This window comes from Typopeltis vanoorti, chromosome 21 (assembly GCF_054136105.1).
Source record: "Typopeltis vanoorti isolate ZY-2024b chromosome 21, IOZ_Tvanoo_1.0, whole genome shotgun sequence".
NCBI lineage: Eukaryota > Metazoa > Arthropoda > Arachnida > Uropygi > Thelyphonidae > Typopeltis > Typopeltis vanoorti.
The window spans coordinates 73244562-73257636 of NC_143569.1; the positions used below are offsets into that span (position 1 = coordinate 73244562).

Sequence of the window (13075 nt, forward strand, 5' to 3'; positions counted from 1 at the left end):
GAGGAGTTGGCTTCATCATAAATGAAAAGCTAACTAAAAATATTATTTCTTGTACAATCCATTCTGAATGACTAGGAACACTAATATTAAAAATTGGAGAATCCATAACAATAAAAATAATAGTAGCCTACACACCCACCTCAACAGCTGACAAAGAAGAAATAGAAAATTTCTATGAACACCTACGAGAAACATTACTGAAAAAAACAACATACGCAATAGTGTGTGGAGATTTCAATGCAAAGATTGGTACAGGATTTATTGAAGAAAAATACATTGGACCATGGGGGAAATGGGAAAGAAATGAACGAGGTGAACTCCTGGCAGGCTGTACATTATGAATAGTTTCTTTAAAAAGAGAACTGGAAAAAGATGGACTTGGCAATCTCCAAATGGAGAGACAAGAAATGAAATTGATTTCATCCTAACAGATAGCAAAAGAATAATAAAAAATTGAAGTCATTGGGAAAACTTACTGCGACATTCGTTCAGATCACCGTCCCATAAGAGCCACTCTCAAAATACATAAAAAAAATGAAGACCGCATATGAGCATAGTCCAACCATAAAAAACACTCAAAACAGATAAACCCAGAAGAATTTAGAAAAAAGGTGGAAGAAACTGACTGGAAATTAAAAAATGACATCGACGAAGATTTAACAAACTTCGTCGATGTCATTTTTTAATTTCCAGTCGGTTTCTTCCACCTTTTTTCTAAATTCTTAATGAACTGCAAAGAAAGAACCTCGTATAAACTTCCTCCTAAGATCAGGAAACACCTATCAGCAAGAACAATAGAACTATTGAAGAAAAGAAGAATACTGAAAGATACAGGAAAAGATTGTCTAGAATATAAAATTATTTGTAAACAACTGAGACAGAATATCAAAGATGACTATAACATATATAGAACAAAATTGGCAGAAGCAGCTAGGCTCCGCAGTAGCCTAAAAAAAAGTAGAAAAAGAAATAAATCTAAAGCAATCACACCCGTCAGCCTTCATAGACGATCAAGGAAACAGACACACAAACAGATGTGAAATGGAAAAAATAGTAAAATCGTTTTGTGAGAACCTTTACTCAGCTAAACAAGTAATCACAGCTCCAGTACCAGACGAAAATTAGAAAAATATGGAAATACCATCTGTCCTACCTGAAGAAATAAAAATGGCTATCCACCATATTCACCTTTTCAATCACCTGATTAAAATTAACTTAAGTAGAGGAGTACGTCAGGGTGATGTCTTATCACCTAATCTCTTCACACCTACTCTGGACAGCATCATTCGAAAAATTGGCATGAAAGATGGAATAAACATTGATGGTGAAATATTAAATATCCTATTATTCGCCGATGATGTGGTATTAATATCTCACTCATCCAAACTCCTAGAATCAATGCTGAATAACATAAGCCAAATCTGCCAAAAAATTGGATTGGAAACATACCCTGACAAAACAAGATGGATGAAAAACAAATACCGTAAAAATCATACAATCACTCTAGAATCCCACACCATCGAAAAAGTTGAAGAATATATCTACCTCGGCCAGTCCATAAAAATGAATAATGATATATCAAATGAAATAGCAAGGAGAAAAAGAGCTGCTTGGATAGCCTTCAACAAAATAAAATCAACAATTACCAACCAAAACATAGATATAAACATAAGAGCCCATCTTTTCAATAGTCACATCTTACCAGCATTAACTTATGGCAGTGAAACATGGAACACAACTTTAAAAGAAGAACAAAGCTTAATAACAACTCAACGTACAATAGAAAGAAGAATTTGCAATATAAACAAAATAGACCACGTAAGACACACAGAAATCAGGAAGAAGTCTGGACTCACAGATATAATAAAAACAATCTACAACAGTAAAAGAAGATGGCCAGGACATCTCGCCAGAATGAGAGACAACAGATGGACAGTCAGAGTTACAAACTGGTTTATCCGAGAGATACCAAAAGGAAACCTGGAAGACCAGCCTTAAGGTGGGAAGACCCAATGATTAAGAAAGTTGGAAGAAAATGGAGAAGAAAAACACAAGACAGGAATAGCTGGACTCTTTATGACCTGCAGTCATGAAGAAATCCTGACTGAAACCACAGGTCTATCAAGGTAATATTGTCCCCAAATTTACACTTTTTTTCTTTTTTTTTTTTTGGTTGCTATGAAAACTTACCTCATTTCACATGTTATCTAGTCTCAGAATTTATCCTCCAAAGCAACAGGCATCCTTCCCGGTGTTAGCAATAACAAGGATTCAGTCTAAAACTGCATTTAACTCATCATGTTTGCATATTACATAAAACATCAACTAGAAACAATCAGCCTGCATAGTATGCAAATATGATATACGAAATCCGGTTATTCTAAATGTAACTATATGCAAATTCTTGCTCAGTCTAATATACAGTCTAAAAAAGTGAAAAAGTGTTACTGTAGTCTTAAAGATACCATAAGGACATAAATGACAAAGAGTGTACACAGTTATACATAAGTGTTTAAAAGAACCAAATTATAAGCTATTGTATTATTCAGCACAGAGCTACTATTTGGCAGCAATCTGTAGTGTTTTGCTCTCTCTCTCTCTCTCTCTGTGTAAATGAATTTCATTACCACAGAGTAGTATAATATAATATGAGAGTTCTGGCTCAGTCAAAAAACTGAACAAATGCAAGTATCAATTTATACAAAATGTAAATAATTTTTATGTAGCATATAATGAGAGTTCAAGAGCCTCCATAGCTCAGTCGGTATACAGACAAAGTCCTTTGGTCAGGAACACCTGGGTTCGATTCTCGTCCAAAATGTAAGGAACCTTTCTCTGGTCTCTTTTGACTAAAGGTGAATTAGTCAGTCTCATACAGAGGTGTGTGGTGTGTGTGTGTAGGGGGGGGGGTTAACCTGAAAACTGTACAGTAGCCGGCCTGGTTAGCCAAGTGGTTAGTGTATCCGCTCTCCAGCCAAAAGGCTGCAGGTTCAAAGGCTGCCCTGGGCATGGATGTTTGTGATTGTGAAAATACTAGTAGTGGTGATGGTGCAGTTCATTGTAGTTGGTGGATTGAGTGGTGGAGACAGCGTTGTAGAGTAGGTTCCGTCCCTCGATAAGTCTGAACTCCCTGGAGGTGTCATGTAATAATAGTTGTCCCCCCCCCCCCAATGCCAGACTGCGACAAACCAGTTGGGGTTTTCCACTGTTGTAGCACATCCTGCACCAAGCGGGATAAAAAGTGCTATAAAGAGTAAGAGATATAATGAGAGTTCTGCACAACAAAGAAATTTAACAAATTCAATGTTTCAAATTCTCAAAATTGAAAATTTTTTTTTGTAAAAATGTCAATTTATACATAATTTTATGTAAAGTGTCAGTACATTTGTATATAATTCCCTCCCCCCACTTCTAAGGACACTTAAAATAAAGCTATTTTGCTTTTGCATTATAGCACAGTAATATCCAGTAGTGGGATGGAATTGGCTTGCACTGGCTCATGCAAGCCAACTGTTATATTTTCAAGAGTTCTGCAAGCCAGTTGTTCAACATACAATGAGGTCAAGGGACATCTACCCCACAACAGTACAGGACCTCATTACATGCCTACTGGTCCTAAATTCCCATTGATTGCTATTATACACGTGTGGAAAGTGTGTCTTGTAGGATGGCTGCAGTCATTGCAGGGAAAGGACGTTCTACATCTTATTAAGGTGGGTGCCATGGCTGTTTATTGACTTCTTTCCAAGCAGCGTATATATGAATGAAATAATCAAAAAATAAAGGATAGCCAACAAAGAAGGAATCCAAATAGAAACTTTTATTTTAGATACTTTAATCTTTGTAGATGACTGATATTTGGAGTACTGAGGACAATCTACAAAAAAAATTTACATATAAATTGAATTTAATAATAAAAAAATAGAATGCATCAAATTCTCAAGGTTAAAAAAAACTAACACTGACATTGAAAGGAAAAAATGTCAATCCAAACTAAAATAGTTATAGACAAACAAAACAATTTAACATGTCAAGAATTTTAATTATTTGAGCTATAAATTAAGTTACAATGAAGACTCAGGCATTTTTAACAAAATTAAAAAAAATTCTCTAAAGTAAATGGAATAATAAACTAAACTTCAGACCAGCAACAGACACAAAAACATGCAAGACTAAAGATGTATAATACTATATCAAAACCAACATGATATGGGAATAAAGCATGAATAATTAGAAGAGATAAAAGAATTGCTGCAGCAGAAATGAAATATGAGAACAGTGGGTTATACAAGACAAGATAAAATGAAATGAAGACATACTGACAGAATTGAACTAAAGTTCTGCATTTTTTTTTCCATTAATGGAAAAAACAAACAACTAAATGGAAAGAATGAGCATGAGTGACTTAAATGAATGATGTATGAATTACACTAAAGGGATGAAGAAACAGAAGCAGGCTGATAACTGTACTGAGACCAAAGCAAGTCACATGGCCTGGCCCAGATTCCTGAAAGGAAGAAGAAAGAAATACCATAGTTTAATAAAAAAAAAAATACTGCATTTTATCAAGACTGCCTCTGTTTCCTCATCCTTTTAGTGTAATTTTAGGCTAAAATTACACTGAAGACTAAAGTTTTCTTAGCCTTTGAAAAATAAAATAAATTCTCCAATACTATTTTTTTCCAAGATAGATAGGCAGCCAGTCTATCCTTCAAGCCTTCACTGACAATGAATCAAGCTTTTTAGGAGAGACAGAGAATAGGAGACAACTATTTCCATATTGTAGGCCAAAGCCTTAACACTTATATCATCATATATAAACCATGAGTTCAGTCTTTTTGAAACGCATAGATAAAAACTCTAATTGCACCTGCAAAAGATCAACTAACTTGGGAAGTGGCCAAAAAAAGACTTAAAAAATCCTCTAATTAGTGACTAGAATTGAACCTATACATAACAATCTTTTTTTCAGGCAGCACAGCCTAGTAGTACAGATGCAAATGTCATTTTACCTTGAAAAATATTTAAAAAAAGAAAGAAAAAAAATTCACTTTACAGATGAGATTTGAATTTAGTCACTTTCCCAATCAAATGCCATAAATGCAGAAACCAATGCATAAAGATTCTGCTACAAATTATTAATCTGTCATAGATCCTGCTACCTTTGAATAATTATAGTACAAAGCTTACCATTTCAGCATTTATTCTAAAATATTATGAATGACTGATAATACCTGAATGTCCCTTAAGAGTGGTAACTGGTTTATAGCATGAATCTTCTACTTTTAGCATTGTAATCTGGCCTGAGTAGTCTCCAATAAAGGCATGTCTGGACTGAACATCAAACCTGAGACATCAGTTAAGATAAAAAGACAATAGCATTAAGTCTCTCTCTCACACACACAACAAATTTTCCATGGATAATAAATATGCATACACCATTTTTAAAATCATTTAGTGCAAAAGTAATGAAGCATATCATTATAAAAATTAGGAAACAACTACCGTGATAAGAGTAAAACTTCAATTTAATATAAATCAAAATAATCACTCGATGTTTCGACCTTCACATTAAGGTCATCATCTGGAGTATACACATGTACATAGAAACAAGCTGCACCACAATCTACATGGTATGCTAAAGTTACATTGATTTGGTCAATTGTTAAAAAAACTACTGGCCCGACCTCTGGTGAAAAAAAAAAAACCTTTACTACATCAATACTAGAGTCCTGTTATTATTATCTATTTGGTTACAAAAATAAATTAAGCTAGAGAGCAACATGTTCACACACAGTTACGTATACATATAAAACAGTATGGATGGTGGCCAATAAAAGCTGAAATAATTGCTTAGATCTTAAAGTCAGGGTTTGCTGAAAAACTTGCACTAAGTGAGCTGAATGTATGCCATCCAAATTCTTGGGATTTTTATGCCACCATTATTGTTAAGATTGGGGTGGTTAATCAAAATTTCACATGCTTCTTTAAATTTGCATCATAGCATGCTGTTGTATGATGTAAAGCAGGGTTTCCAAAAGGGAGCTCCACAACTGAAATTCTATGGCTCTGCAAATCTTGTTTAAAAATATTTAATTTTTTTTTTTTTTTTAAATTAATGAATCGATGATATGATGAAATGATATGATGCTATAAGTTACGTCCATCATACCAGACTTAACAGATTTATACAGTGCAGTTGTTGTTATGAACTCTGCAGTTCAAAACAACAACTGCACTGTAATCATTAAAATGAACTTTAATCTTTTAAATTTATGGAGCACTAAATTGTAAAATGACGAGTGTTTATTGATTTCTTCATTTTTTTCATGTTTATTTTAAAGATTAAGTTCTGAGGGTTCTGCAAAAAATTTTTGCTTGCTTTAGGGCTCCACTTTAGCAAGACCTTGGAGGAAACCCTGATGTAAAGAACAGGTACTTTTCTGATCAATTTGGTGTGTTAAGAGCATGTTCTGCTAAGTTTGCTTCACCAAAAATTTTTAAATTTAATGTGTCGTTTGTGTTATGTTTTATGAACAGGAACAGGGATTGTACATTCCAGTTGAACCAATATAAGGTAAGGTACAGGTGCAATATACATGATAAACTACAGGGTGAGAGGATTCTTAGAGAAGTTGAATGTTTTTAATTTTGTAGGTGGCATTGAGATTATAATGGTGCAGAATTCTATTTATTTTTTCTGATAACCCTTTAATGTATGTGATAGCTATGGTTTTACTGTAATCTATATTACATGTATTTTTTGATGAAGTCATTTTGGTTTAATATTAAATTGAAGTTTCACTTTAACACAGTAGTTGTTTCTGTAATTTTTATAATAAATTCTGATTGCTGTGTAACCATGAAGAAAAGGATAACAAAGCATATATTTTAATTCGTGTTATAATTAATCTATTCTTTCATGAATATATATATAAAAAATTTACACTAATATAGAAATGCCCATTTTTAGAACTACAATTTTCAGTTACAAGCAATTTTTTCCCATAACTATTTTATTATTGCTAGAATATTATTGCCAAAGCAACTAAGGTCATGTGATCACTATACCATATGCAAATAGTTCTTTTCATTTCACCTCCAAGAGTGCAACTATTAAATTATTTTTTTAAAAAAAGTGTAGCGCACACAATCAATATCTTATAAGGACATTATTGTCCCACTTTATGAGGCTTTGATAAGACCCGGACTACTGTCAAAGTACTGTCACAACTGGACTACTGTACTCGCATATGGTTGCCTAGGTTGCATGAAGATGGATAATCAATCAAAAAGATTTGGCACTAGATAATCAAAATAATACCTAGTCTGTGGAATTTTACAAATGAAGACGAAATATGATCTTCAAAGTTAAAGATACAGGAAGAGGAAAAGAGTTATGATAGAAGAAACATACATAAGATGATCTTGCAGTATAGATTCAAGTGAAATTTTGAACCCCATGAAGAACTAAAAGCCAAGTACGGGTGGGTGTGATAAGGAAGTGCATAAGATCCTAACTGTTATGTAGGCATGTGGTAATGAATGAAATAAACTGTAGTGGGCATTGTGAGTGCAACTTCAGTGAATGTTTTTAAGAAGTATGACAGATACTTAGGCATTTCATGACCTACAAAATGCCCTCTCCCTTGAGTCCTGACTACCTGGATGTGCCTGTATAATAAAACATCATACAGGTCTGTATGAAATAATGCAATCACAGAATTCACCAAGAATGGGCTCAATCACGCACATTTTCTTCTTTCTCCCCACCTTAGTAATGATAATTGTGTCTTATTCAAGGAATAAGGCATTTATCTCTAGGCTCAATCAGAGTAGCATTGACGAGAAGCATTTGTAAGTTTCTCAACCAAATGAATAAACTTCACTTAATTATTTGAACAGAACCTGTGGCAGTAAATGAAAGTAAAACATGCTAAAGATAACACTTAATTGAAAATTAAGTAACATATTTGGTGAAAACTAACCAATACTAACAGTACGTCAGTGTGGAAGAAACAAGCAATTCAGACACTTTCTTTTAAGGTTACATGGTGATCAGCATTCACATTTATGAATTTAGGGACACAAAGCACACATGTTGAAATGATTATTTAACTTATTATTAATAAAAGAACACGTGACGTTTCAACCCCTGTATTGAGGTCATCATCAGAAAGATACATGTGAATAGGAAACCAAGCTACATGCTCTTGCACTCTATAAAGGTAAATTAAATCTATGCTGTTAATTGATCTTTTTCTTAGCCTGACCTCTAGTGCTAAAAAAAATAAAATAAAAATAAAAGTAAAATAAATAAAAAACTACAATAAACTCTGCAAAAGTCCTTCTGTACTAAGATTCTTCTGGATTTGTACAGTTCAGATTGTTATACTATGATTTTCTTCTGGACTTCATGTACAGAAGAAAATCAAGTTGTTATTGAATGTTAAGGGGAAAAAAACACTTCAAGTTTTCTTGTATTGAGATTTCTTTTGCTTGTTCTGGTTGCTATAAAGGTTGCAAATGGGTCCTCCACATTCTTGGAATGGTTAGACAATCATTTTTGTTCAGATTTGGATTATGTTTGAGCATTTCACATGCTTCCTTAAATTTCCTCTCGAACCAGGTTTTGGTTCGATGTAGGGACTTGGTACCTTTCCAATCAATTCTGTTTGGAGTGCGTGGTCAGAAAGGCCGGTTTTCAAAAATGGAGATATTTAATGTGTTGTTTGTGTTCATCCTTCCTAATCGGGATGGTTCACCCTGATTCCCCTAATGTATGGTAGGTTACATGTGCATTGTATTTTTTTAAACCCCTGGGTGGGCTAGGTCTGGAAGAGGATCTTTGGAAGAACTGAGTAGGTGTCTTAATTTTGTTGGGGGTTCAAAGGTGGTTTTGATGTTGTATTTGTGTAGTGTTCCATCTATTTTTTTGGAAATGCTTCTAACATAAGGTATGGCAATAGCATTCTTGAAATCTTTTTTGTTTTTAGTGGTATCTCTATTTCACCAAATGGCGAAAATATCATAGACGTTTCTGAGCCAAATTTTGGACTTTAGGCACATTGCCTCTAGAGTGCGTTGCTCAAAGTCTTTCATATAAGAGTTAGCTATTGGGGGGGGGGAATAGTGAGCCCATGGCTGTACCCTCTTTTTGAAGATAAAAATTGTTTTGCCACACGAAATATCTGGAATAAGTGGGAAAAGAAGAGGGCCATGATGTCCCGTGGAAAAATGTTCAATTTAGTAGGGAAATCTTGCAGATTTGTACTGCATTTATTTAAAAGTATAACATCATCCACATAAAGCAAAGAGCTGACATTAACATCTCCAATTTTGATATCAGGTTTAATACCACTTTCCTTCATAATGCAATCCATATAGATAACGAATAACAGAGGGGATAATTTAAATCCTTGTCTGACACTAGATTTAACATAAAACCATCTTCCTGTACTTCTTTCAATTCTAACTGCTAACTTACAACTCAAATAAAGACTAAGTATTGCTTGACATAATGACTTACAACTTAAATGTAGACTATGTATTGCTCTGTATAATGTTCAGTTTATCCCCATACAATTGCAGTGTTTTGAAAAGCTTTTCTCTGAGCACCTTGTCATATGCCTTTTCCAGAACTACAAAACTTAAATACAGATCTTTGTTATATTCTCATGATTTCTCAACTATTTGTCATAAAATGAAAATCTGATCTTGATAGCCTCTATTTGGCCTGAATCCAGCTTGTTCTTCACCAAGTTTCCCTTCAACAATTCTTCTCAACCGGTTCTCAAGTATACTTGCATAAATCTTACCAGGCACGCTCAGTAGGGAAATACCTCTGTAATTCTCACATTAAGTTTTATTCCCCTTTTTATACATGGGTAATATGAGGGCTCTATTCCAATCATCTGGAATTTGTCCCTCTGTCCAGGCCTTCTGAATTATGCAGTGCACCAACTGTAAGACTTTTATACTTCCATACTTTAGCATTTCTGGTCGAATATCATCTACTCTTGCTGTCTTTCCACATTTCAGGCTTTATCTACTTCAAGTATGGATACGTATTCCTGAATGCATGCCCGTTGAGTGTTTTTCACTACTGTGCTGTGCAGTAGTGCACTCAGGATTTAATCTTGGTGAGGGAGGGGGAGCAGAGTTTAGTAGACAATTTGAGAATAAATACTATGCATCACATACGACCTACGACTGAGCATCTGAAATAATCATTAATTCATAAGTAAAAACTCGACGTCCAAATCAACACTGTGGTTAACCTTTCTTCTGTTATCTTGAAGCCTGAAGCACTCAACGCTCTGTCACATGGTCACAACTTTGCCATTGCTCCTAGGAAATTACAGCCGAGGAATTAATGATCCAGATTGAACACAGGATTCGCCACCTTCCAAACCACATCACCAATGATATCAGATTGGATGTAGCCTGTGTTCTCACAAAAGCAAGACCACCAAAAACCAACATATCCAATAGTGAACTCTACAGAAAATGAAGAAAAACAAAGAAATAGTTATCACCAAAGCGGATAAGGGGAATGCCACTGTGGTACTCAATCATACTGACTACACAGGTAAGCTTAATGCTTTACTATTAGATCGAGCTACTTACCTCCCCACTGAATACAATCCCACCAACTCACAAAATTAGAAAACTCCAAAGGCTCCTTAAGAGGGTCACTTCTTGGCCGGTGGAGATTACTAACAGACTAAAACCATATAAGTCTAGACCCCCCCCCCCATATATATGGGCTTCCAAAAATACATAAAGAAAATGTGCCATTACATCCCATAGTGGGTGGCATTGATTCCTCCACTTACAAACTAGCTAAATATTTAGCCAAAGTGCTCTCACACTATATGGGAACACACCATCACACACAAAAAACTCAGCCCACTTCAAAGCCAGTATAGAAAACCTTACACTCCAACATAATGACATAATGGTCAGTTTTGACGTCTCCTCCTTATTCACAAATGTCCCCCCTCAAAGAAACCTTAGAGCTAATTCAAGATAAACTTCCAATATCTCAGCCCTATTTCAGTTCACAATGAACTCTGGCTATTTTGTTTGGTAGGAAAAATTCTACAAACAGATAGAGGGGACAGCCATGAGTTCACCACTTTCCTCACCCTTGGCCAACTTCTTTATGGAGACTTTTGAAGAGAAAGCCTTAAACTCTGCCCCACAAAAACCTATCATATGGCTTTGCTATGTTGATATGTATTCACTATTTGGCCACATGGCCCAGATACACTCCTCTCCTTCTTAACACACTTAAACAACCAACACCCTAGAATCAAGTTCACCCTGGAAAAAGAGGAAAACAATAGCCTCCCCTTCCTAGACACACTAGTCACCCGCCAACCTGATGGAACCTTGGTTTTCTCAGTTTTTAGAAAACCCACCCATACAGGCAGATACATTCACCAACAATCCCCCTCCCCCCCCTTCACAACAATATGGAGTTATTAAGACACTATTCAACAGGGCTAAACTAATCTGTTCAAATGACAAAGCCCTAACCACTGAACTAAATCACATTCTTAACACTTTCTCAGCCAATGGCTACCCTCCCCCCCCCAAAAAAAAAATCCAAAAAATACTAAAACCAGTTATCCACAACCCACCTCCCTCCCCTTCACAAAAAAAGATTACCTCTAAATCCATCACCATTCCCTACATCCAAGGCATCTCGGAAAAAATCAACAAAATCCTAAAAAAGCATGATTTGCCCTCTTGTTACAGATCATATAGAAAATTGGCATCCCTTATCTGCTCCACTAAAGACCAACCACTTCCCCTAGACCTACCTGGTGTATGCCAGGTCCCTTGCAGCTGTAAATTGTCCTACTTTGGCCAAACAGGCAGGACAGCAAATATCAGAATCTCAGAGCACAAGGACTACATCCGATTTCACCAGTACAGCCACTCTGGGCTTGCAGACCATGCTCTGGATACTCGCCACAGAATAAGGTGGAAGAAAGCCACAGTAATACACTGCAGCAAGTTCAAATATGAAAGACTATTCATGGAATCAGCCCTTAGGAACATACCAAACCTCAACAAATTTGGATGCATGAGACTGCTCCAAATTTGGGAAACATACATCAGGAGAACTCCAGCCCAAAGGCCAAGAACACCTAATTTAGCCCACCAGGGTGCACCAGCAGGACTTAGGGAAAAAAATAGCCTCCTCGCTTCATTTCTCATTTGCTGTTATGTAGTGTTAAACCTTGATAAGTTAGAATATTAAGATTCCACTTATCATTGTTTAACAGAGGTAACACCCTATAGGAAATATAAAAATATGCTTGTCTTCTAAATATGTGCTATATACATGTGATATAAAATAAAATTATGTTAGCATAAAGAAAAGATATTGTAATTTGTTAGAGGAAATAATTTTTGATTGTGTAAGGCCGTTAATAATGTATAAATTGAACATGTCCTAAAATTTGTAATATTTGTCTGAGGAATGACTTGCATAAAATATTGTAAACAAAGGTTCAAAGGGCAAAGGCACGCCAACAGAAGGAGAGATGGCCTCAGGCAATCGCGTTCTCACCGCACGTGGTGGGGCAGGGTCGGAAGAAAATCGGAAACAAACGGTATGAAGCGAGACTCACGTGGGTGAAGTGCTATGCATTGGGTGAGTTATGAAGGTTCCAGTGATTACCAGTAGGGGAGATAGTAATAAAAGGGTTAGGAATCGCCCTCTCTCTCTCTCGTATATTTTTTCTTCCCTTGGCTAGTGGTCGGAGGTCGTCTGGCAGATAGAAAGTTGCACGGAAGAGCAGCTCTGTCCCGGAGTGCTTGAACTGGGAACAGCGGTAAGCTATGGTCAAAGTCCGGTGAATGATAGCAGGAAATGCCGTCCAAGTGTTGGCGATGTTTTAGGCTCTTGACCGCATAATGAAGGAGTACATCTCCGCTAGTGTATTCGCAGTCCTTGGAAACACTCAGCGTCAAGATAGCAGGCATCGTGAAAGAGAAATCATCCTATACCACAGTTATGCCTGGAACAAGTCAGTTATGCCAGAAATTACAGAATGAT

At 35.8% G+C, this 13075-nt stretch overlaps 1 protein-coding gene across 2 annotated transcripts in view; it reads right to left on the reverse strand.

Annotated features, from left to right (window-relative positions):
• The window catches only part of Wdfy2 (WD repeat and FYVE domain containing 2), a 151888-nt gene that overhangs the window by 66310 nt on the left and 72503 nt on the right, over positions 1–13075 (reverse strand). For both annotated transcript variants that reach the window (XM_090410882.1, XM_090410883.1), the window contains one exon: positions 5235–5347. In XM_090410882.1, coding sequence (XP_090267008.1) covers positions 5235–5347 — 113 coding nt within the window. The remainder of the gene's footprint in view (positions 1–5234; positions 5348–13075) is intronic.